At 43.0% G+C, this 26868-nt stretch overlaps 1 protein-coding gene and 1 long non-coding RNA gene across 3 annotated transcripts in view; one reads left to right on the top strand and one right to left on the bottom strand.

Annotated features, from left to right (window-relative positions):
- The window catches only part of P2RX7 (purinergic receptor P2X 7), a 59132-nt gene extending 46157 nt beyond the window's left edge, over positions 1–12975 (top strand). For both annotated transcript variants that reach the window (XM_047761736.1, XM_047761738.1), the window contains exons 9-13: positions 2999–3089; positions 5842–5907; positions 5995–6144; positions 7855–7956; positions 12026–12975. In XM_047761736.1, coding sequence (XP_047617692.1) covers positions 2999–3089; positions 5842–5907; positions 5995–6144; positions 7855–7956; positions 12026–12523 — 907 coding nt within the window. In that variant the 3' untranslated portion in view covers positions 12524–12975. The remainder of the gene's footprint in view (positions 1–2998; positions 3090–5841; positions 5908–5994; positions 6145–7854; positions 7957–12025) is intronic.
- Positions 14–5730, bottom strand: LOC125116486 (uncharacterized). Its single transcript, XR_007132345.1, has 3 exons — positions 5576–5730; positions 1589–1635; positions 14–88 (listed from the first exon to the last, which is right to left on the bottom strand). It is a non-coding gene; the product is annotated as an uncharacterized LOC125116486 (long non-coding RNA).
- Positions 12976–26868: the final 13893 nt, after the last annotated feature.

The following is a 26868-nucleotide window of genomic DNA, read 5'->3' as shown; positions in this document are numbered from 1 at the left end:
TGAAAAACGGGGAAGACTTACATGGAGTAGAAGCCAGATGAGCTCCTCTGGTTCAGAAAGGGTCTGTGTGTGGATTTGCTTCCCATGGCTGCTGAAACAAATAACCATAAATATGGTGGCTTTAAACAACACACATTTTTCTCTCATGGTTCTGGAGGCCAGAAGTCCAAAATCAAGGTGTCCGCAGGGACACACTCCCTCAAAAAGCTCTAAGGAAGGATCCCACCTTGACTCCTCCAGCTTCTAGGCTCTAGGTGCTCCTTAACTTGTGGCTGCCTCCCTCTGGTCTCTGCCTCCGTCTTTGCATGGCCTTCTCCTCTGTTTCTCTCCCTTCCTCCCTTCTTTCCTCCCTCCCTTCCTTTCTTCCTTCCTTCCCTTCTTCCCTCCCCTTCTCTCTCTTTCTTTCGCTGCACCTGCAGTATATGGAAATTCCCAGGCTAGGGGTCACATCAGAGCTACAGCTGCTGGCCTATGCCACAGCCACAGCAACGTGGAATCTGAGCCACATCCATGAACTATGCTGCATCATGTAGCAACGCGAGATCCTTAACCCACTGAGTGGGGCCAGGAATCGAATCCACATCCTCACGGACACTATGTTGGGTTAGTAACCCACTGAACTGCAACTGGAACTCTCTGTGTTTCTATTTTAACTCTCCCTTTCTTTTCTCTTATAAGGATGCAGTCTTTGGATTTAAGGGCCACCCTAAATCCAGCATGATCTCATCCTAAGATCTGTACCTTATTTACATCTGCAAAGATCTTATTTCCAAGAAAGGTCATACTTGCAGGTGCAGGGGTTGGTCTCTTGGACTTATCTTTTCTGAGAGCCGTTATTCAACCCGTCACAGCATACAAATACATCCTTGCCCAGGGCCTGGTGTTTCTGAATGTGGCCCACTGACCACCTGCATCAGAACCACTGGGTACCTTTCCTGGAAATGCAGATTGCTACAAACATCTCAGACCTTCCAAAAGCCCCCTTTGGAGTGAGCCCCAGGAGTCTGCCTTTTGAACACATTTCCCAAGTGTTTCTTCCCCTCACTTTGAAGACCACTGTACCGAGACCCTAAAAGCAGAGATTCAGGTATTTGCTGCAGAGAGTTAACCTTCCAGCAAACCATCTTGCAGAGAGATTGTGCAACCCTAGAGCATGGAATGGTGATGCATGTTTCTTTGTGTTTTCAAAAACAAATCAATTAATAGAGCAGAAAAAGACAGTACTGTCATGAAATGAGAACAATCAGATGCAAAGAAATTGAAACAGAAAGAGGCACTGAAGTGCCTGAGAATATCTAACTGATCTCAAACTCAGAACGTGAGAGTTTTTAGAAAAAGAATTTCAGGAGTTCCCACTGTGGCACAATGGGGTCAGCGGTTTTCCTGCAGCACCAGGACACAGGTTCGATTCCCTGCCTAGCAGAGTGAGGTAAAGGATCTGGTGTTGCTGCAGCTGCAACATAGGTCAAAACTGAAGTTTGGATCTGATTTCTGGCTCAGGAATTCCATAGACTGTGGGGCAGCCAAAAAAAATGAAAAAATAAATTAATTAAAATAAATTTTAGAAAGAATTTCATATGTTCCATACCGTATTCTGGCAGAGCATCTGTCTTCTGTTTTCTTCTCTCTCCATACCTGTAAATAGATGGTGAATTAAGGACTCAAAATATACTCCCTTACCTAAAAACAACCACCAAAAGGTGGTAAGAGGGAGGGACAGCTTTAAAAGTTTTGTGAGGCATGTGGCTTTAACCTTCCTAATTATTCATGAAAAACAAAACATGCCACTTTCCTGGCTGTAGCACTGGTGAGACTCGCATATTTGGGGTGAGTGTGATTTTTGCCCAGGTCTTAATTTATAAAGGTGACTGAGTGATGACTCAGAGAAGTTAAGGCCACTGAAAAAAAATTTATTTCCTCTTGAGGAAGGGGCACATTAGGTCACAGGAGGAAGCACCAGGTTTGGTCAGGGGTTAGCAGGAGCGAGGGGCAAGCATAACCCAAAGCCTTTACTGTGTTTTCTGTGGGAAAGGCAAGGCAGGGCAGAGAAACAGCTTAGGATTGGCTAGTTAGAGTAATGGTGGCAGGGGCCGGGCTACAGGGGTGGCCTCTGGTTGTCTGGTTCTTGGCCCCGGGGAATTTAGGGCACAGGAAATACTGGCTGGGTGTATGAGAGTTACATACAGGAGGTGGCTAGAGATATGGACTCAGAACTGGCCGGAGGGTTTGTAACATGATTTTCAAATACTCACAAAAGTTGGACTGGGGTGAGGGTTTGGAATCTGGGGTGGGTAAACAACATTTTTACTTTGTCCCCGGTGATAATGGAAGCCAAAGAGATAAATACAGAATCCTTTTTTTTTGGGGGGGGGGGTACGCACCTGCAGCAGATGGAACATCCCAGGCTAGGGGTTGAATTGGAGCTGCAGCTGCTGGTTTACACCACAGCCATGGCCACTCAGAATCCAAGCCACTTCTGCAACCTACACTGAAGCTCATGGCAAAGCCAGATCCTTAACCCACTGAGTGTGATCCAACCCACATCTTCATGGATACTAGATGAGTTCGTAACCCACTGAGCCACAATGGAAACTCCCCAAATACAGAATCTTAAGGAAAAACAGAACAGATGCTGAGGTGCACCTGTTCCCAGTCCAGGAATTGGCATCTAAGATGCGCCCTCTCCCTCTTTGTTCTAGAAGCCAAACTTTTCACCATAGAGAATGATCAGATTGCTTGAAGTTATTTTTTGAAATTTCTCTTGCAGTTAACCCTATATTACTTAAAAATTGTTCATTTTAACCTTAAACTCAAAGCAGACTTTCCATAACTCTGTGCTGCTGGAAGTAGAAGAGGTGGTATGGGGAGGTGGTGCCTTGGCTCCAGGTGGAGAAAGAGAGAAACTTGTGGGAGATCAGCTACTGTTTCAGTTTTCCTTTTCAGAAAATACCAGCACTTTCCGATAGATTTATAAATATGGATCATTTTCCTCCTACAGATATGCCAAGTACTATAAGGAAAATAATGTTGAAAAGAGGACTCTGATCAAAGTCTTTGGGATCCGTTTTGACATTCTGGTTTTTGGCACCGTAAGTCTCTTCTCTGTTCCCAGCCCCTGGCATCTCCATTCCTATGACTGTGTCTTAATTATTGCTCTAGTGTATCAAAGGGTGAGTGTTTTGGTCATAGTTATTAGCTGGCACTTTGCATCTTGCATGTGGGATAGAGGGGGAATGATGTCCTTAGGGTAGTGTTCATGGCCAAGTCATCTAATGAGTACAGAGTGGGCCTGGGGGAAAAACCTAACACTCAAATTTATGTATGTATACATGTATGTATGTATGCATGTATGCATTTTCAGGGCCACACCAATGGTATATGAAATTTCCCAGGCTAGGGGTAGAATTGGAGCCACAGCTGTCAGCCTACACCACAGCCACTGCAATGCGGGATCCGAGCAGCATCTTCGACCTACACTGAAGCTCACAGCAACACCAGATCCTTAACCCACTGAGTGGGGCCAGGCAGGGATCAAATCTGCATCCTCACAGATACTATTCAGATTCTTTTGTTTGTTTGTTTGTTTGTTTGTTTGTTTTTAGGGCTGTACCTGCAGCATATGGAGGTTCCCAGGCTAGGGGCTGAATCAGAGCTGTCGCCACTGGCCACAGCCATAGCCACAGCAACACCAGATCTGAGCTGCTTCTGCGACCCACACCACAGCCCATGGCAATTCTCGATTCTTAATCCACTGAGTAAGGCCAGGGATCAAACCTGTGTCCTCATGGTTACCAGTCAGATTCTTTTCTGCCGAGCCACGACGGCAACTCCCTAGTAAGATTCTTTTTGTTTGTTTGTTTGTTTTTTTAGGGCCACACCTATGACATACGGAAGTTCCCAGGCTAAGGGTCCAATCAGAGCTATAGCTGTCAGCCCACACCGACAGCGAGCCGCATCTGACCTAAAACATCACAGCTCATGGCAATGCCAGATCCTTAACCCACTGAGCAAGGCCAGAGATGGAACCCACAACCCCATGGCTTCTAGTCGGATTCGTTTCTCTGCTGTGCCATGACAGGAACTCCCCTAGTCGATTCTTAACCCACTGAGCCACAATGGAAACTCCTCAACTTTAAACATACCCTGATGGGGAGTTCCTGTCATGGCGAAGGGGAAACGAATCTGACTAGGAACCACAAGGTCCCCTAGCCTGGGAATCCTGAGGGCAGATGCAGCCCTAAAACAAACAAACAAACAAACAAAAACAGTTCAGCTGTTAATGAACTGGACTAGTATCTGTGAGGACGTGGGTTTGATCCCTGGCCTCACTCAGTGGTTTAAGGACCCGGCTTTGCCTTGAACTATGGTGTAGGTGGAAGATGAGGTTCGGATCTGGCATTGCTGTGGCTGTGGTATAGGTAGGCAGCTACAGCTCAGATTAGACCCCTAGCCTGGGAGCCTCCATATGCTGCAGGTTTGGCCCTAAATAAATAAATAAATAAATAAAACTCTAATGTTTGAGAGACAGGGGGACAGAAATCTCTGCAAAATACTTTGCGAAGATCAGAATCCAACTCAAATGGCTTAGGGAAAAAAATGCCTTTTTCTTTTTCACGTGACTGAAAAGTCCAGAGGCAGTTTTCAGGCTTCAGGCGTGGTTGAATCCAGCTGTCTCAATAACATCCTCCAAAACCTGCCTCATCCATCTCTGACATCTGTTTCCCCTCTGCTTTGTTCCCATTTGCAGCGGGTCATCTCTATGTGGTGGTGTCAGCAGCTGGTGGTGTTCACAGTTTAGCAACCTCAGTGAAAAAAGAACACCTCTTTGCCAGAGTTTCAGCCAAGTCCTCAGAAGATGCCATTGGCTTTGACTGACCCAGTGTGGGTCCCAGGTTCACTGCTGATCTAATCACTGTGACCAGAGTCAAGCCATTCTCTCAATGACTGGTCTTAGACCAGCCCTGAACCACCTCCTTCCCCTGCAAACTGCATGGACTGAGTATGGACAGAGTCGGTTCTCCAAAGGAAAACTGGCATGCTGTCTCTAGAAGGAGAGGATGCTGGGCAGGCAAAAAGCAACAGATGCTCACATACCTTGTCTGACAGCATATTAGGTAACATGGTGATAAGTGGCACAAGAATTAAAGAGATATGGCTGAGAGGATAGAAACATATTGAGAATAAAAACCACAAGAAAGAGTTCCTGCTGCAGTGCAACAGGATCGGCAGTGTCTCTGGAACCCTGGGATGCAGGTTTGATCCCCAGCCAGACACAGTGGGTTAAAGATCCCGAATTGTGGCAACTGTGGTATAGGTCACAACTGCAGCTCAGATCTGATCTCTGGCCCATGAACTCCACATGCCTTGTAGTGGCCAAAAGAGGAAAAACGACCACCACCACCACCACCCACCCTCCCACCCACCCACACACACACACACACACACACACACACACACACGGACATCTCCAGGGAGGGTTTGTGCAGACATTCCTTCTCTCTGCTTCCAAGGTAATCTCAAACCACTTTTAGGGAAAGCTCATTTGAAACCTCCCACCTTGAATGGAAAAACAAACCTCCAGTAGTTCTCCTCAGTATGTAGGTTCCAGTGCTTCTTGGTTTAAAACATCCACGTTTCCGAGCACACTCTGAAAGGCAAAAGCAGGAGGAACGGGAGTCATATTTTCAGCCTCCTTAATCTCCTTTGCCATGAACACTTTGGCTGCATCTGTCAAATTCACGGCGCTAGACTCCCTCCTCTGCTGAAACTTACAATTACATGTTAGAGCTAAAGAGCAGTGCTCTGAATTTCAACCAAGTAATCTTTCCACTCTGTTTTCAGGGAGGAAAATTTGACATTATCCAGCTGATTGTGTACATTGGCTCAACACTCTCCTACTTTGGTTTGGTAAGGGATTCTCTTTCTTAGACTTTATGAAAGTGATCTGGCAAGAGGAAGTTTCACTGACATGGCACTTGTCTGCATTCTTCCCAGGCCACTGTGTTCATCGACTTTCTCATCAACACATACTCAAATAATTGGTGTCGATCCCATGTTTATCCCTGTTGCAAGTGCTGTGAGCCCTGTGCAGTCAATGAATACTACTACAGGAAGAAGTGTGAATCCATCATGGAGCCAAAGCCGGTAAGAGTGGCTGTGTCTATGGGACAGCCAAAGGCCCAGAGGGTTTGTTAGATCACTGAGAAATGTACAGAAACCAGGCCAAAATCATAGGTGTAATCCCACGGTGGCTGAGTCTCTAGACCCCACCTCAATCCACCATCTCTCAGGTGAATCCTTTAGTCTTAGGGAAGAAGAGAAACAAAAAATGGAGAAGCAAGATATAGGGGAAAACAAATTTTTATGTTCCAGGATTGGTCGATTTTCTCGAATTCATTAAATTGGTACAGCAAAGTAAAAAAAAAAAAAAGTATAATGACTTTGGAGGACAACTTGTCAGTATCTAGTAACATTTAAAACAGGACATACTTTAAATTCTGGCATTTTCACGTCTCCATACCTGCCCTAGAGAAACACTCACATGGGTACCCAAGCAGTGCCCGTGAACAAGGTGTCCATGAGAGTGCCATTTGTAACAGTGAAGGGGAGCCTCTATCCAAATGTCCAATAGGTGAATGGTGAGATAAACTATGATAAGTCCATAGTAAGGAATGCTTGGCAGCAACTTTTTAAAATAAGGTAGATAATAAAAGCACACATTTATATAGCATTTCCAGTGAACCTTCACACAACCTTTTAGGTAGTTTTATGGGATTCTGTGATTATTATAGATAGGTACTACTGTTGTGCCTTTCTTAGATGAGGAAACTGAAGCACAATAAAGTTAAATAATTCAAGTTAAATAATAAGTCATACAGCTGGTAAGTGGCAGAGCTGAAATCCCAACTTAAGTAGGCTGGTTTCAGAATCCATGTTTATAACCACTATGCTATAGGTACTGGCACAAGCAAGATATCTAAGACATTTGCTGGGAGGAAAAAAAGCAAACTATAGAACAATATGTATGGTATGATATACACGTTAAAAAACAACTATACACATAAACTAATTCTATGTGTTCTCTATTTGTTATACACATATATGCACACACATACATATGAGGGGGTAAACATCTATACAAAAAGGTATTGGACATTCACAAAAGTGATAACAGTGATTGGTCCTGGAAAGGAGCCTAGGATGAGGAAGTAGTCAAAGGAAATTTTAGCTCATCTGTGTGATATTGATTCGATTAATTTGGAATTTACGACACTGACTCCATGATTTCCTCCAATCAAAGAGAAATCTCTAGTACGTAACAACAAAGAGGGTTTCTTCATCTTTCCCTTATCCAAGATCATTGTTGTCCTTTCCCGGCAGCTGAATGCATGATTCATTGTTGATTATACACGTATTTGCAATTAAAATAAAAGTTCATCTTTGCAGCTAGAATTAATCACCATTTCACAGCCCGAGATGGGATGACATTTAATGAAAATACAAATAATGTAAGTTGTAATGGTATAACTTTCTGGAGCTATTGAGCCTAAAGTAACTGAAATTGAGGGAGCACGACAAAGGAATTTTTACTTAGCACCTGTGGGACCTAAAGATACTAGGCAGTAAACTGTGGATACTCTGAGTCTACAAATTAAGGTGCTTGGGGATCCATTTCTGCTATTTACCTTTAGGTTCAGAATCATTCATTCTTGGTTAGCAGGAGTTTTTAGTTAGCTTGTTAAACAGGTTGTCATTTGGTAAGTAGGCAAAACAGTTGCCTTTAGATATGTTCAAATATGCAGTTCATGATAGTTCTGTCCTAAAATGAGTCAACTTTTAATCTTTATTTTCTAGACATTAAAGTATGTGTCCTTTGTGGATGAACCCCACATTAGGATGGTAGACCAGAGGCTACTGGGCAGAAGTCTGCAAGATGTCAAAGGTGAAGAAGTCCCAGTAAGTTATTTAATTTTTTTCTTAAGAAAACATACTATTAAATATAAATACATCTAGAAATATGTATATATCACAATTTATGACTTGACAAAGCAAACCACATGTAGCACATGTAACCAGCACCCAGATTTTTTTTTTTTTTTTTGGCCACGCTTGTGGCATGCAGATGTTCCCAGGCCAGGGATTGAACCTAAACCACAGCAGCAATCCAGGCCAATGTAGTGACAATGCAGGATTCTTAACCTGCTGCACCACAAGGGAACTTCCCCAGCACCCAGATTTAAAAAGTGAATATCACTAATATAAGTTCCTTTCACGTTTCTACCCAATCACTACCTTCCCTTAAAAGTAGTCATTATCGGAGTTCCTGCTGTGGCACATGGATTAAGAATCCACCTGCAATGGCTTTGGTCACTTCGGAGGCATGGGTTAAGGCATCTGGCATTGCTGCAGCTGCAGCTCAAATTCAATCCCTGGCTGGAAACCTCCATATGCCATGAGGGTGGCCATTAAAAAAAAAAAAAAAAAAAGGAGTCATTATCCTGTATTCAAGGTTAGTTTTACCTCTCCTGGAATTTTATAAAATTTAAATTCTCTATTGCGTATTCAGTATATACTCTGTTGGGTGTCTGGCCTCTTTCACTCAATGTCATTCTTGTAAGAATCATCCACGATGTTGCACATAACAATGATTCATTCTCAGTGTTGTATAATTTCCATTTTATAAACATTCAGTGTTTCCATTCTACTATTTTTTTTTTTTTGGTCTTTTTAGGGCCGCACTTGTGGCATATGGAGCTTCCCAGGCTAGGGGGTCTAATTGGAGCTACAGCTGCCAGCCCATGCCAGAGCCACAGCAATGCTGAGCCAAGTCTGTGACCCACACCACAGCTCACGGCAACGCAGGATCTTTAACCCTCTGAGTGGGACCAGGGATGGAACCCGAAACCTCATGGTTCCTAGTCGGATTCATTTCCACTGCACCACAACGAGAACTCCCCATTCTGCTATTGAATGAACTGCCCATTTGGGGAGTTTCCACTTTGGGTCTCATGCCAATGGTGCTGCTATGGTAAACATATGGCACCTAAGAGTGGAAATGCTGAGTCATAAGGCAGGTGTGTGTTCAGCATTAGTAGATACTATCAAACATTTCTCTAAAATAAGTGTTCTACAGACTTGTGGTTGCCAAGGGGGAGAAGGGAGAGAGTGGGATAGACTGGGAGTTTGGGGTTAGTAGATGCAAACTGTTACATTTAGAATGGATAAGCAATGAGGTCCTACTGTATAGAATGGGGAACTATATCCAATCTCTTGGGATAGACCATGATGGAAAAGAATATAAGAAAAAGAATGTATATTTAAGTGGCTGGGTCACTTTGCCATACAGCAGAAATTGGCATAACATTGTAAATCAACTTTAATTAACAAACAAATAAAGTGAGTGTTCTAATTCACACTCTCCCCAGCAGTTTTGGCTGCTGCATATCTCCACTAACCGTGGTAGTTTTCTACAGCTTCCATAGTAAATTGCCCCAAACTAGGTAGCTTGGGACCACAGAAACTTATTCTCTCACAGTTCTGGAGGCTAGAAGTCTGAAATCAAGGTGTCAGCATGGCTGTGCTCCCTTTAAAGGCTATAGGGGAGATTCCTTTCTTGCTTATTCCAGCTCCATGTATTTATTATACATGTTAGGACCTCTAGAAATACTGAATAGAAGTAATAGCAGGCATCTTTGTCTCATTCCCTATCTCCGGAAGAGAAATTTTCATTTCACTATAGCACTTGCCATAGGTTTTTAAAGAATGGTCTACCAGATTAAGAAAATTCTCCTCTGTTCCTAGTTTGCTAAGAATTTTTATCATGAATGGAAATTGAATTTTAAAATAATATTTTTTTCTGCTGCTTTTCAAAAAATCAATGAATTTTCTTTTTTTCTGTTATATGGTGAATTATACTAGTTTTCAAACATTAAGCCAATCTTGCATTCCTGCAATAAAATCAATTTGAATGCAGTTTAATATTCTTTGTATTTATGGCTAGATTCAGTTCACTAATATTTAAGAATTTCACATCTCTTCTTGGAAGAGACTAGCTAAAATTTTTCCATTCTTGTCATGTTCTTATCAGATCTGGGTATAAAGCAAACTCCTGTGTGTTGGAGGGTAGGGAGGGTAGAACACACACAACATAACATTTCCCATATTAACTATTGTAAAGTGTGCAATTCAGTAATATTTCGGATATCCACAATGCTATGCAACCATCACCACCATCTAGAACTTTGTCATCACCATGAAAGGAAAGCTTGTATCCATTCAGTGGCCACTCCTCACTCACTTCTCTCCAACCCCTGGCAACCACTAATCTGCTTTCTATAGCCATGGATTTACCTGCTTCGGACATTTCATATAAACTGAAGCATATAATATTTGCCCTGTGTGTCTGACTTCTTTCCCTTCACATAATGTCTTCAAGGTTCCATCGATGTTTAGCATTTGTCAGTACTTCATTTCTTTTTATAGCTGAGTAATACTCTACTGTTTGAACATAATATTTTTTCATCTGTCTCTCCATTCATGGACACTTGGGTTATTTTTTTTCACTCTTTGGCTATTATAAGTAGTACTGCTGTGAACATTCAAGTACAAGAACTATTCAGTCTTATCATACTTGGGCTTTCTTTGGTGAATGAAGGTATATGTCACAAAGAATAGACATAAATGAGGACAATTATGGCAACTTCCCTTGGAGGATAACAAAGGCTTTTTTTCAGAAGAGGGAACACGGTGAGAAAGGAGAAAGTTGAGCTAGGTCAACAAATATTTACTCTCTACTATGTGCTGGGGACTGTCCTAGGCACCTGGGATCCTGGCAGTAAACACAGCAAATAAGACCCCTGCTTTCATGTGGAAGAATCAAGTAAACATATTGGAGTTCACGTCGTGGTGCAGCGGAAACAAATCCGACTAGGAACCATGAGGTTGTGTGTCCAGACCATGGTCTTGCTCAGTGGGTTAAGGATCCAATGTTGCCATGAGCTGTGGTGTAGGTCACAGACGCGGCCCGGATCCCACGTTGCTGTGGCTGTGGTGTAGGCGGGCAGCAACAGCTCTGATTAGATCCCTAGCCTGGGATCCTCCATATGCCTTGGGTGCGGCCATAAAAGGACAAAAAGAACACACAAAAAAAGTACACATATCAATTAATAAGACCATTTCAGATGGTAATAAGTGTTCTATGAAGAACATAGAACATCATTAGGTGATAAGAGAATGACCTGGGAGGAGAGGAACTACCTAGATCAGGTATAAGGGCAAGAAGCTCTCTCTGAAGAGGTGATTCTGTGCTGAGGTCTGGCTTTTCTGAATTTCACTTTTCAAGTCTGTGAAATGGAGATCAGGACACACATCTCACGAGGCTCTTCAAAAGCTTAAATGACTCAATGCTTGTGAGTCCTAGTCCTAGTATATACACTTTTATTTTGTGTGTGTGTTTATTTTGTTATTATTAAAGTAGAGTTGATTTACAATGTTTCATCAAATTCTCTTGTACAACAAAGTGACCCAATCACACACAGTTCCCTGTGCTGTACAGTAGGATCCCATTGCCTATCCATTCCATGTAACAGTTTGCATCCAAAAAACCACCAAGGGGGAAAGGGGAGGGAGTGGGATGGATGAGTGCATGTACTTTTAATAGATGAGAAGTTCCTGTTGTGGCTCAGTGGGTTAAGAACCCAACATAGTATCCAGGAGTTGTGCGTTTGATCTCAGTGGGTTAAGGACCTGGTGTTGCCACAAGCTGCAGTGTAGGTCGCAGATGTGGCCCAGATTGGTATTGCTGAGGCTGTGGCACAGGATGGCAGCTGCAGGCTGATTGGACCCTAGGCCAGGAACTTCCCAATGCCACAGGTGCATCCTTAAAAAGAAAAATAAATAAATAATCGATAGCTGCTGGTATTGATGTAATATTAAATGTAATTTTATAAAGCTAATAATAAAATGAAATAACCTAGAACCCTAGAGGTTGTCATTGCTGATGGGTTTGGCAACTGGACTTTTTCAGAGACCCCCGATGGACTTCACAGACTTGTCTAGGCTGCCTCTGTCTCTTCATGACCCACCCTTCATTCCTGGACAACCAGAGGCTATTCAGCTGCTTAGTGAAGAGGCAGCTCCTAGATCCAGTGACTGCCCAGATTGGTGCCAGTGTGGAAACTGCCTCCCGTCCCAACTCCCTGACAGTCACAAGTGCCTGGAGGAGCTGTGCTGTCGGAAAAAGCTGGGTGCCTGTATCACCACCTCAGAGCTGTTCCAGAAGCTAGTCCTGTCCAGGGGTGTCCTGCAGTTCCTCCTGCACTACCAGGAGCCCTTGCTGGTGCTGGATGCAGATTCTGCCAACAGTCGGCTGCGGCACTGCGCCTACAGGTGCTACACTATCTGGCGCTTTGGCTCCCAGGACCTGGCTGACTTTGCCATCCTGCCGAGCTGCTGCCGCTGGAGGATCCGGAGAGAGTTCCCCAAGAGTGAAGGCCAGTACAGTGGCTTCCAGAGTCCTTACTGATGGCACCAGGCTACGCGGTCATGTAATGTTACCTTTGCTTTTGCACCTTGAGCTTCCCCTGCTAAGACCTGCATCCAGATTTTCAGCCAAAGGGAAATGTGCTTTCCTCTCCCCCAGCTCTGTAAGTGTCAGGAAGCAAAGTGATCTGGGTCAACAAACAACAAATAAGCCAGAATCCCTCAGCATGGACTGAGAGCCAAGAGATTCAGAAAGAGAGTTCCATTCTGTCCCTAGGGAGTTGTGTGATCCTAGGCCTTTAACCTCTGTACCTCAGTTGCCTTATTATCCAAACTACTGTTTCACAGGGATATTAGGAAAGCAAATTGAGACAATGTACACAAACTTTTCTTTTCTTTCAGGGCCGCACCCTCGGCATATGAAAGTACCCAGGCTAGGGGTTTAATTGGAGCTGCAGCTGCCAGCCTACACCACAGCCACAGCAACACCAGATCCAAGCCGCCTCTGTGACCTACACCACAGCTCATGGCAACACCGGATCCTTAATCCACTGAGCGAGACCAGGGATTGAACCGACATCCTCATGGTTACTAGTCGGGTTCTTAACCTGCTAAGCCACAATGGAAACTCCATGATTTTTCTTATTAGCACATAAAGAGCTACATGAATATGAAGCATCTCATTCTGAGGTGAGACTAAGATAACGCCCAACTATGAACAAACATTTTGATTCTTGGTTGATGAATGGGGAGGATTAAAAGTGGCCACCAAGTTTCCGGCATTTGTCTTATTTTGTAACCCCCTCCCAGCCCCCACCTTGTGTCTTGGCAGCTCTTATCACTTTTCCCAATGATAAAGTGATGCTGTGTCAGGTCTTGGTCTTAAGATGCTATCAGCTTCCACTTTCTGTCCCTTAAAAGTCTTATTGTGAAGGAAGCTAACTCCCATATAAAAATCTGACTATCCTGAGTCTGCCCTGCTGTGAGGAAGCTCAGGTAGCCATGTGGCGAGGAGAGAGGCCTGACCAGCCCCAGCATTCAAGCTATCCAAGTTCAGTCATTGGACAGGGGAGAGGAGAAGCCTTCAGATGATTCCAGATCCTGCTAACATATGACTGCAACTGCATGAGACACCCAAGCAAGAACTGCCCATTGAACCCACTGGACAAAATTGTTGTTTTAAGCCACTAAGTTTGGGGTTTTCTATTACATAGCCACGGATACCTGGGACAGAGAGCAAGCCTGACTCATGGGACATAGGCTCATTCCACATCTCTGGTTCTAAAGTTCTTAGGGAACCTGGACCATCCCTGGAGGTTTAGGTTTCTATGTGGCAGTTCTAGAAGAGCTGCAGACCAAATCAGGTAACTCATCATACCAGACCCGGAATCCATCAAATCTAACTGCTGAGCTACCCAGTGTATTCCAATCCACATCACATTTCTATGATAGGAAGTAATGTTAACTGCTGTTAAAAACTGGAAAAAGCCACGTTTGTGCCTTTAACATCTTTAAAGACATCCTCCGCACTTTGCAGCCAATTATAATGAATGCAGTCTGGATGCTACTCCAAAAGCAACTCACACTCAAGCCTTTACCATTTCTTTTTTTTAACTATTTCTTTTCTTTTCTTTTTTTTAGGGCCACACCTGTGGCGTATGGAAGTTTCCAGGCTAGGCGTTATGGAAGTTTCCAGGCTAGGGGTCGAATCACAGCTGCAGCTGCAGGCCTACGCCACAGCAATGTGGGATCCAAGCTGTATCTGTGACCTACACCACAGCTCACAGCAACGCTGGATCCTTAACCCACTGAGTGAGGCCAGGGATCAAACCTGTGTCCTCAGGTTTGTTAAGACTGAGCCACAATGGGATCTCCCATATCTGTACATTGATTGTTACGAGTATAAAAATGAATAGTTACAGATTTTAGGATCCTCCTGTAGGATTTCCTTTTCATGGTTTTGGCACTAGAACTGACTATTTCTTCTTCTTTTTTTTTTTTTTGACCAAGTCCACAGCTTATAGACATTCCTAGACCAGGAATCAGACCTGAGCCATAGCAGTAACAGCACCAGATCTTTTAACTACTAGGCCACCAGGAAACTCCAGGACTATTTCTAAACAACTATTTTAAAGAATAGAGACCACTATTCAAAACTGTGACTAATGAAGTGTCTATGAGTTTTTAATACATACTCTAAGATTTACCATTTTGATACTTTGGAAAAGTCATCAGTTTCTACTGTACTCGTGTAAAATAATATGAACAAAAACCTTCTTTTCTTGACCCAGGATTTTATCTGGCCTTAACCTCAGGAATCAAGTGAATTGGGCCAGATTTAATGCTTATTTTTACTACCTTTCAGAGATGTTTTTGAAAAGTGGATTATATATGACTTCTTCAGAACTGATTTTTTTTTTGTCTTTTTTAGGGCCACTCCCGTGGCTTATGGAGGTTCCCAGGCTAGGGGTCAAATTGGAGCTGTAGCCGCTGGCCTACCCCACAGCCACAGCAACGCGGGATCTGAGCCACATCTGCGACTTACACCACAGCTCACAGCAACACTGGATCCGTAACCCACTGAGCAAGGCCAGGGACCGAACCCACAACCTCGTGGTTCCTGGTCGGATTCATTAACCACTGCACCACGACGGGAATTCCCCAGAATTTGAAATTTCTTACTCTAAGAATTCTACGTAACTACTACAGATTTCCATTCTGATGGCCTCTGAGCTTTCGTGTGTTATATTTTGGTGCCTGATTCCCCATGTGTTTCTATCACCTTGTGGAGACCCCAGATGGAGTCAGTATTTGGAATGACACATAATCACTGGATCTACCTACTGTTTTCCTTCACCTTTCCCAGGTGCTCTGGGTGAGAAAGTGGAAGGGTGATGTGTAAAATGTCTGACATTTCCTACAGTCACATGTGTCATATTTATATTCCTATTTTTAGTGTACTGTATAAAATAGTGTCATCTCCAGAGGTATCCCCAGGAAAGTCATGTTGTGTAGGCTCTGGTTTTGTACTTAAATCCATTCTTCTGTTACAGTAATGGCACAGTATTCACTGCTTCCTCTCTGTATTGAAGATCTGCTTTCTTGTAGCACTGCCTGATTTCATGTAGAATTGGTTATGGGTTTGCATTCCTCTCTTCAGAAGAAACCATTTTCAAAACCCTCCTAATTCTAGCCTGGGGATGCAGATGTTTTAACTGTTTTGTTAATAAAAAGAAAAATGTATAGTGTGCATTTATTGAAGCATTCCTTTTTTTTTTCTTGCTTGCTTTTTAGGGCTGCACCTGCAGCGTATGGAATTTCACAGGCTAGGGGTTGAATCAGAGCTGCAACTGCCAGCCTACACCACAGTCACAGCAACGCAGGATCCAAACCATGTCTGCAACTTAAACCATAGCTCACAGCAACACCGGATCCTTAATCCACTGAGTGAGGCCAGGAATTGAACTCATGTCCTTATGGATACTAGTCAGGTTCATTACCACTGAGCCATGACAGGAACTCCTAAAGCATTCATTTTACTTTCTTTCCTCAGAAGATCCCCAAATCAGTTAGCTCATTCACTGACACATTCAGTCAACATATACACACAGAGGTACTATGACATAGTAAGATATATTTTTAGTCTCTGTCCTCGGTTCCTGACAGAGAGCTCCCAAATCCCTCAGGATTTCCTGGGTGATAGGACTGTTTTGTGTTCTAATGAGGCCACTCTTGGTAGGCTCCTGAGAAAGACCAAGCCATGATTAGAAGCTTGGAACCCTCAGTCCTACCCCCTTACCCTCCAGGGCAGGGAGGGGTTGGAAATTAAGTTAATAATTGATTTTTGCCTATGTGATGATGCCTCCATAAAAATTCCTACCCTATGGGGCTAGGAAAACCTCCGTACAGAAGAAAACATGCATATTTTGGGAGCGTGGTGCACCCCAACTCCAGCGGTACAAAAGCTTCTGCACTCAGGACCCTTCTGGCCCTCACCCTACGTAACTCTTCATCTGACTACTCATCTGTCTCTTATTATATCCCTTATAACGACTGGGTGTATATAAATGTTTCCCTGAGTTCTGTGAGCCACTACAGCAAAGTACTGAACTTGAGGAGAATTGGTTCTAAATCCCCAATTTAGAATGATTTGGTCAGAAGTACAGGTGACAATCTTGGACACATGACTGGTGTCTGATATGGGGACAATCCTACAGGACTGAGCCCTGAAGCTGTGGGGTCTATGCTAACTCCAGGTAATTCATGTCACAATTGAATTGCAAAACACCCAGTCCGTGTCTGGAGAGTTGGAGACTTGGTTGTTGTGTGAAAACCCGACACACGTTTGGTGTCAAAATTGTTACAAGTGGAGTATAAGTAAACAGGAGTTTTCTTTTCTTTTCTTTCTTTCTTTTTTTTTTTTTGTCTTTTTGCCATTTCTTGGGCCACTCCCACGGTATATGGAGGTTCCCAGGCTAGGGGTCTCATCGGAGCTGTAGCTGCCAGCCTACGCCAGAGCCACAGCAACGCGGGATCTGAGCGGCATCTGCGACCTACACCACAGCTCACGGCAACACCAGATCATTAACCCACTGAGCAAGGGCAGGGATGGAACCCGCACCGTCATGGTTCCTGGTGGGATTCGTTAACCGCTGCGCCACGACAGGAACTCCAACAGGAGTTTTCTTAAGGCACTTACTAGAGACCAGAAATAGATAAGATTGCTGTTCTCATGTAGATGTGAAGAGATGGACATTAATCAAATAATTCAACAAATGTAAACTGGTAATTTATGATAAGTATCATGATAAAGAAGGTAAAAGATGTTCTGAGAGCCTATAATAGGGGAACTTGACCTATTTAGAGAAATAGAAGTCTTCTCTGAGGAAGGAGCCCTTCAGCCGAAATTTGGAGAATAAGTTCCAGATAACTATGTGAGTTGGAGGGCAGGGGAAGCATTCTAGGCAAAGAGGATGGCATGTGCAAAAGTCCTGGGGCAGAAGAAAGCATAGCAGGTTTGCAGAACAGCAAGCTTCTCTTCTTGATATGCTCCCATGGAAAAGGTTACCTAGTAAACAACCTTCCTTATCAGATGGACAAGATGCCATTCCTACTGATCCCTGCATAGTGGATTTGAGTTCCCCACCAGGCCATGGAATGATCCCAAAAAGCCAATGACATCCTCCTGTGGGAACCACAGGACACCTCCCCCTCTTGATGCTACAAAGCAAGCTTGCCTCCCACTGCCTCTGATTGTTCCCTCTTTTCCTAAATGCTATCCCCATGTGACCCTGCAAGGTATGTGAAGTCCTTCTTCCCCGTCAGAAGAGTAAGGATGTGACTAATGAATTGTTGCCAGTTTCATCTGTCCAGTGCTTGGTGTCATCTATTTGGCCACTCCCATAACCCTAGGATGGGAATCTCTCCCTTATCAATGGGGTGAAGAGGTGACTAAGATACCCTTAATTCCAGTTGCCCTCAAAAATTAGAGGCTCAGCTTGGCTTCTACACAGTCACTGTCTGCATAAAGCCCTGTTTCCTAGAGCCCACAAGGATCTGGGACTATTACCCCCATTTATTAAACTTAACCATTTGAATGGGTGGTTTTACTTTCTGCTGCTTGTAAACCTATATTCTATGCTTCTAAACCTATATTCTAATCCTTCATGCATTCTTCATTCTGGGAATCCCTGAGTGTCCCCTGACTGAAATCCTTCTGTTCTCTTTTTGGTTTTGTTTTGTCTCTCTTTTTATGGCTGTACCTGCCGCATATGGAAGTTGCCAGGCTAGCAGTCGAAATGGAGCTGAAACTGCTGGCCTAATCACAGCCATGGCAACTCAGGATCTGAGCAACATCTTCCACCTATGCTGTATGTAGCTTGAAGCAACACTGAATGCTTAACCCATTGAGTGAGGCTAAGGATTGAACTCACATCCTCGCAAACACTATGTTGAGTTCTTTTTTTTAATTTTTTTTAATTGTTATTTCTCCAATACAATTTTTTTTCTACTGTACAGCATGGAGAGTGACCCTGTTACACATACATGTATATGTTCTTTTTTTCTTACATTATCATGCTCCATCATAAGTGACTAGACATAGTTCCCAGTGCTACACAGCAACATTTTTTTTTTTGTCTTTTTGCTATTTCTTTGGGCCGCTCCCATGGCATATGGAGGTTCCCAGGCTAGGGGTCGAATCGGAGCTGTAGCCACCGGCCTACGCCAGAGCCACAGCAACGCGGGATCCGAGCCGCGTCTGCAACCTACACCACAGCTCACGGCAATGTCGGATCGTTAACCCACTGAGCAAGGGCAGGGACCGAACCCACAACCTCATGGTTCCTAGTCGGATTCGTTAACCACTTCGCCACGACGGGAACTCCTATGTTGAGTTCTTAACCCCCTGAGCTGCAATGGGAACTCCCTTCTGCTCTCTTTTTGAATGGATGTAGACATTACTACATTCTTTCACTTTTACTGTGATCTTTCAGTTTCCTCTTGTCCAGTTCCAAGAAGGGTTACAAATCATCTTTCCAAAACTGATGATGTATGGACAGGATTATGCTTTTCTAATATCTTCAGTTCTTCTTAATGAATTATGAAGGCCACATGACCCTGAGTCTTCAGGAATTGGAGGAGGCCGGCACTGGTCATTTTAACCAGATAATTACCATACTTGACAGGCTCGGATAAGGGCTTTAGGCAAGCCTGCTGAGTATATAGTAAGTTATAAGGTGTATTTCCCTAAGCAAACAAGAAGCTTCTCAAGGGCAAAGTGCTCATCTTGGTTTTGTGTGTCTGCATGCCTATTCCAGCAGAGTGGTGCAGTGGGGAAGAAACAGACTTCCTGTGTTCAAATCTTAGTGTGCTCACTAATTAGCTGAGTGGCCTCAGGAAATTTATCCAATCTTTAAAAACCTTAGTTGTATCTTTGTGACCAAGGGTTGTGTTAAATATTAAATGGTCTATATATAAATGTATGTAAAGCACTTAGCACACTGCCTGGCACAGAGTAAGCAGTCAATAAATGTTAGGTATTATTATTATTTAAAGTGTTAGATTTCCTGCTGTGTGTCAGTGGGTTAAGGACCCAGTGTGGGCACGAGCTGTGGCATAGGTCATAGATGTGGCTTGGATCCCCTGTTGCTGTGGCTGTGGTATAAGCCTCAGCTGCAGCTCAGACTTAACCCCAAGCCCAGGAACTTCCATATGCTACAGATGCATCTGTAAAAAGAAAAAGAAAAGTGTTAACCATGTGTAATGATGCTGGCTATTACTGTTAATGGACACTACCCAATAATCACTCCTAAGCTCCAGGCCTATATATTTAACTGCCTGTGGATATTCTATGTAAATAGTTTAGAGGTAACTCAAATAAGTACGAGGGAAAAATCACTATCTCTGCTTCTTCCACCCCATGCACGTGTGCTCTTCTAACTTCCAAGCTCAGTTAGTAGCACCACCTCCCATCAGCTCAATTTCCCAAGCCAGAAATCCAAGCCTCAAGTCTCCCATCTCCCTCCTCTTTCCCCCTTCCATCCAGACTCACCAATTCATTCAGCAAACATTTGCTGAGCACCTTGGCACTCTGAGTGTGCTGGGATAAACAAATGAAGAAGACAGGCTATCCTGGAAGTAACATGCAGTGGGGGAAGACAAGAAGCAATGTGTAAAGAAATGAGATGAGGTGTTCCCATCATGGCTCAGTGGAAACAAATCTGACTATTATCCTGAGGATGAATGTTTGATCCCTGGCCTTGCTCAGTGGGTTAAAGATCCAGTGTTGCTGTGAGCTGTGGTGTAGGTCACAGATGCAGCTCAGATCTGGTGTTGCTGTGGCTGTGGTGTAGGCAGCTGCAACTCTGATTCGACCCCTAGCCTGGGAATCTCCATATGCCTCAATTGCAGCCTAAACACACACACACACACACACACACACACACACACACAAAGAAGAGGAAGAAGAAGAGGAAGAGAAAGAAGAAGAAGAAAGAAGAAAAGAAGAAGGAGAAGGAGAGGGAGAGGGCGAGGGAGAAGGAGAATAAGAAATTAGATGAGGCCAGAATTCAATCCCTGGTCTGGGAACCAAGATCCTGCATCAAGGCGCTGCACAATGAGGACAGGAAAAAAGGAATCTACTGAATAGCACAGGGAACTATGTCCAATCTCTTGTTACAGAACATGATGAGGGATGACAGAAAAACAAAGAATATGTATATATGACTGGGTCACTTTGCTCTACAGCAGAAATTGTCACAACATTGTAAATCAAATGTGCTTTAATTAAAAAAAAAAGAAATGAGATAAACACAGCCTGGGATAAAGGATTGGAAAGAAACAAGCAATGTGCTGTGATAAAAGCAGGGGAGTTACTGACAGGGGGCAGGGATGGCCTCTCCAAGGAAGTGGCATTTAAGTTAGATCTGAATGTCAAGAAGGAAGTGACTGTGATGAGTTGGAGGCAGGGCATTTCAGGCAGAGGGACAGCAAGGGCAGAGCACTGAAGTGAGAAAGAAAGGAAGTGTGTTCCAAAACGGTCAGATGGCCAGGTTGAATGGGACACTTACAAAAGGCCCTACCTTCTGGTCTAGCCAGGGAGGGGCACAACTTACTTGTTTTCTTACAGCTTCATAAATTGTGTTGTCCCATCTCAGTGAGACAGGAGCTCAAAGAAAGGCAAAATAAAATCCAAACAAACAAGAGTAATCACAGGGGGCTTTATGAAGCTTATGATACATGAGCTGGCCCTCCTAGACGAAGAAATACTCAGTGGGATGAGGTGAGCATTCCCAACAGGACCAGTAGCACCAGTCAATCCATAGACATGAGTATGACATGTGCCAAGATTATAAGTAGATTTGGGAGTTCCCATTGTGGTTCAATGGGTTTAGAACCCAACTAGTATTCATGAGGATGCGAGTTCGATCCCTGGCCTCACTCTGTGGGTTAAGGATCTGGTGTTGGCACATCTGTGGTGTAGATTGCAGATGAAGCTTGGGTCTGGCGTTGCTGTGGCTGTGGCATAGCCTGTAACTATAGCTCCACTTCAACCCCTAGCCTGGGAACTTCTATATGCTGCAGATTCGGCCTTAAAAGGAAAAAAATAAAAAAGTAGATTTGGCTGGCTCCCCAGATTGGGAAAAAAAAGTGGATAAAAAATAAATAGAGGCTGATTTAGGGAAATCTTTTAAAAAGAAAAGAAAAGAAAAAGGCTGAGGTGTTTGGAGCAATTGCAAAGTCCAGATGGAACATTTCTTGGGTTGACAGGGGACGTGAGGAAAATAGTGACTTAAGAGCATCCTTCAGTTGTGAGGATGCTGGGTGAAGGAGGAAACCCTGGGAAGGGAGATGACTTTTAGGAGTCTGCTAAAATCATATAAGAGTGACTCAGGAAGCAACCTGGACTGCTAATTGGGTGGTGGTGATAGTAAGGAATCTGAGAAAGAATTTTTAAAATCCCTTTAAATCCAATGCTAGAAGGTTGGTTAAATAAATTATGGTACACTCATATAACAGAAGTGTATGCAGCTATTTAAAACGATGCCATAGAAGGATAGCAAATGACACTGAAAGATGTTCAAGGCAGAACACAATCTGCCTGACATTTCTCGCTTGAGGGAAATGTGAGCCTTTAATTAGAGTTCTTTTTTTTCTTGCAAAGATAGTATTTATTAAAAACCTCTAACCCTGGATGCACATTTAACGAGACAAAGAAGAATCACCTCATTCCTCACTGGAATATGTCATGGATAATGGCAAATTCAGAGACATTAGAAAAGGTCAATGACATTCCCTGAAATTCAGAAATCAAGCTTAAAAACAATCTTTGGGGGTTTCCTTTATCCTGGTTTGTTTGGAGTAAGTCAGTTAAGAGCTGGCACATGGCTGGCTTTGTACCTCTTGTTAGAGGCTGAATATTGCTGCCCCCCACAACATGCATACATTGAAATTCTAACCCCCATTATCTTAGAAAAAGACTATAGTTGGAGATGTAGATTCGGAGGCAATTAAGGTAAAATGAGATCATATGAGTAGCTCCTAATCCAATCTGACTGGTGTCCTTATAAGAGGAGATAGGATGCAAGCATGTGACAACACAGGGAGATGCTGGCTAATATCTATAAGACAAAGAGCCTTAGGAGATACCAGCTCTGCTGACACCTGCACGTAGCACACCAAATTTCTGCTATTTAAGTCACCCAGTCTATGGTCCTTTATGAGGCAACCCTACCAAATACCTTTCTTCTTTCTTTTTAATTATGACTATGTATATGTATGTATGTATGTGTTTTTTTTTTTTAGGGCTGCACCCACAGCTTATGGAAGTTCCCAGGCCAGGTTTGAATTGGAGCTGCACATGCAGCCTACGCCACAGCCACAGCAACACGGTGTCTGAGATGAGTCTGCAAACTAAACCACAGCTCGTGTCACTGCCGTTTCCTTAACCCACTGAGGAAAGCCAGGGATCGAACCCACATCCTCATGGATACCAGCTGGGTTCATTACCCTTGAGCCACAATGAAAATTTCTGACTAATATATTTTAAATATAAAATCTAATGCTTGGGTTCCTCAAGTGTTGAAGTTCCTCAGATACTTAGACAGAATTACCATATGACCCAGCAGTCCACTCCTAGGTGTATAGCCAAAGGATCTGAAGGCAGGGACTCAAATAGATATGTGTACACAAATGTTCATAGCAATATTACTGACAATAGCCAAAAGATGGAAACAACTCAAATGCCCGCCACCTGCTGTATAGCACAGAGATCTCTACCTGATATTCTGTGATGATCTAGGTGGGAAAAGACTCTGAAAGAGAATGGGTGGGTGACCATGTATCACTGGATCACTTTGTTGTACAGCAGAGATGATCACAAGCGTGTAAATCAACTATTCTTCAATAAAACTTTAAAAAATTTTTTAAAAAAGAAAGAGCGTGGGCAAGAAGTAAGGAAGTATTAATTCTGATCTCATTCTGACATTAGCTGTGGGACCTATGAGCAGTTATTTGACTGAGCCTCTCTTTCTTACCTGAAAAGTAAGGATGATGGGCGGAGAGTCTGTCCAGCATTAAAATTCTGTGGTGAGCTAAGGTCCCACATTGAGCTATTTTATTTTATCTTAGTTTTATTGGCTGCACCTATGGCATGAAGAATTTCTTGGGCCAGGGATCAGACCCACGCCACAGGAGTGACAATGCCAGATCCTTAACCATTAGGCCACCAGGGAACTCCCACATTGAGCTATTTTAGAGTTTACTATCCTAAAGAGAGAGCAATAAGTTTTCTTTCCATATGCAGTGCTCTTAGTGGAGGCATTTGTGAGTAATGAAACTTCATAATAAACTGGTCCCAGGTTTACACAGACATTTCTCCAACACCTTTGGCTTCTAGAAATCTATTCCATCCTCACTACTGAGAACTAAAAATTGTGTATGTAGCTACAAACTGAGAATTACATTAGTGAAGATGTTTTTGAAGTCCCAAAATACTCAAGTGCCCATCAACAGATGAATGGATAAACAAAATGGGTTCTATACATACAGTGGAATATTATTTGGCCATAAAATGAAAGGAAGCACTGACACAGGCTACAACATGGGTGAATGAACACATTATGCTAAGTAAATCAGACACAAAAGGCCACATGCTGTACGACTCCACGGATATGAAATATCCAGTGTCGCAAATCCATGGAGATGGAAAGTAGAATAAAGTTTCCCAGGGGCTGGGGGAGAAGGAAATGAAGAGTTAGTGTTTAATGGGTACAAAGCTCCCAATGATTAAAAAGTTCTGGAAACAGATAATGGCCATGGTTGTGCAAAACTGAGAATATACTTAATGCCACTAATTTGTACACTTAAAAATAGTTAAGTTTATGTTACATATATTTACCACGATTTTTAAATCAACAAAAGCAAAAGAGAATGCTTGGGCCCCTGGATAGGGTGTGGAGAAAAGGAAACTCTCACATACTGTTGGTGGGAATATAAATTAGTACAAATGCCATGGAGAACAGTATGGAGGTTCCTCAGAAAACTAAATATAGAACTACCATATGATCCAGCAATCCCACTCCTGGGCATATATCCGGACGAAATTACAGCTCAAAAAGATATATGCACTGCTATTTTCATTGCAGCATTATTTATAATAGCCAAGACATAGAAACAGCTTAAATTTCCATCAATAGATGAATGGATTAAAAAGTGGATTAAGAAAATGTGGTACATAACACAATGGAATACTACTCGGCCATAAAAAAGATTGACATAATGCCTTTTTTTTTTTTTTTTTGTCTTTTTGCCATCTTCTTTCCCTCGGCCATATGGAGGTTCCCAGGCTAGGGGTCGAATCGGAGCTGTAGCCGCCGGCCTACACCACAGCCACAGCAACGCCAGATCCGAGCTGCTTCTGCGACCCACACCACAGCTCATGGCAACGCCAGAACCTTAATCCACTGAGCAGGGCCAGGGATTGAACCTGAGACCTCATGGTTCTTAGTCGGATTCATTAACCACTGAGCCACGACGGGAACTCCTGAAATAATGCCTTTTGAAACAACATGGATGCAGCTAGAGATTCTCATACTAAGTGAAGTCAGTAAGAGAAATACAAATACCATATGATGTCACTTACCTATGGAATCTAAAATATCCATATCCACTTATATGTGGAATCTAAAATAGGGTACAGATGAACCTATTACAGAATAGAAACAGACTCACAGACATGGATGGATTTGTGGTTGACAAGGGGGAGAGGGAGTGAGTGGAATGGGCTGGGAGTTCAGGGTTAGTAGATGCAAACTGTTCCATTTAGAATGGATAAGTGATGAAGTTCTGCTGTACAGCACAGGGAACTATATGCAATCACTTGTGATAGAACATGATGGAGGATAATGTGAGAAAAAAAAGTGTGTGTGTGTGTGTGTATATATATATATATATATATATATATATATATATATATATATATGACTGGGTCATTTTGCTGTACAGCAGAAATTGACATAACATTGTAAATCAATTATATTTTAATAAAAAAATTTTAAATATTACTAGTCACAAAGAGCAAAAAAATTTAAAGATTTTTATGCAAAAAAATTTTAATTTCCCTATGATAAAAATAAAGAATGCTGGGGCAACTGTGGGATTTTTATAATTTGTGGAAATTTCCTTATATCACTAAAAAAAAATACTTTTTTTTTGGCAAAGTCTAGACTCTTTTAGTCTGAGTCTCAACTGGAGGCTTGGGTCACCTTGCTGTTTATATTTCTTTGTGCCATCCAAACACATATAAATATTTCTCATAAGAAAACGTTCCAGTGGTGATCCCCAGCCTGGTCAGCAAGCCAGGAGAACAGTATTTGTGAGGCTATGCAAGGAAGAAGGAATAAGCCAGTGGTTGGTGGATAAAAATCTTTCTTAGGGTAGAATTCGAGGCACTGAGCTCACCTGAGCCATTGACTTTGCCATTCATCATCAGGAGGGAAATTTCTTCTTTTCTGATGGGGAAAAAAAAAAATCTGCCTTCAGCTTCAGATAAAGCACTGAAGGACGAGGTGCCTAAAGGCACTTGCAGAGGGCTGTGTGGGGTGAGCTCACAGCAGGAGGCCCACTGAGTTTGAGGAGTGCCTGGCTCAGCACCTGGAATTGACTTCCACTTGCTCAGGGAACATCTGCATTAGCCCAGTGCCCCTTGGAGAGCACAGTGGCTCAGCATCCAAGGTGAGAAAAGCATGTGCAGCCAGGCAGTGCCCATGGGTAATTACCATGAGTACTTTTGCAACATGGAGGGTTTTGAATGTGCCACAGAGGCCTCATCAAAAAAGTGCTGGGACAGGTCATCCTGGAAAGGGGACAGCAGTGCCCAGGAAAATACAGGGGGGCTGAAATTGCTACCTCATAGAAAAAAGTCCAAATGTTGCAGCAAAGCAGAGAGGGTTAAATTAGTGAGCAGAGCATTGAAGAGAGGCAGGAGTCCCTGTGGAAAACTCATTTTGAATAAACCCAATCCATAAAAATTGATTTATAAGAAGTAAATAGGATGGGTGGGCATGATTTTTGCTTATAACAAGATAAGATTCCTTTTCGTAACATTTGAATGAAATTATACAAAAATGGAATCCTCCCTTTTGAGCTTATCTATCGGAGAGACGAGGGATGTCCTAAGCCTGGGCTTCAACTGGCTATGAGGCCTTTCTAAACCTCATCTTAGTTTTTGTATTTGCAAAAGGAAAGGACTGGGTTAACTATGAACTCTAAGGTACTTTTATTTTATTTTATTATTTATTTTTAATTTTTTTTTTTTTTTTTTTTTGCCTTTTAGGGCTGTACCCATGGCATATGGAAGTTCCCAAGGCTAGATAGAGGTCGAATCAG

The sequence above is a fragment of the Phacochoerus africanus genome, chromosome 15, assembly GCF_016906955.1.
Source record: "Phacochoerus africanus isolate WHEZ1 chromosome 15, ROS_Pafr_v1, whole genome shotgun sequence".
Taxonomy (NCBI): domain Eukaryota; kingdom Metazoa; phylum Chordata; class Mammalia; order Artiodactyla; family Suidae; genus Phacochoerus; species Phacochoerus africanus.
This window is presented reverse-complemented; position numbering and strand designations above follow the sequence as displayed.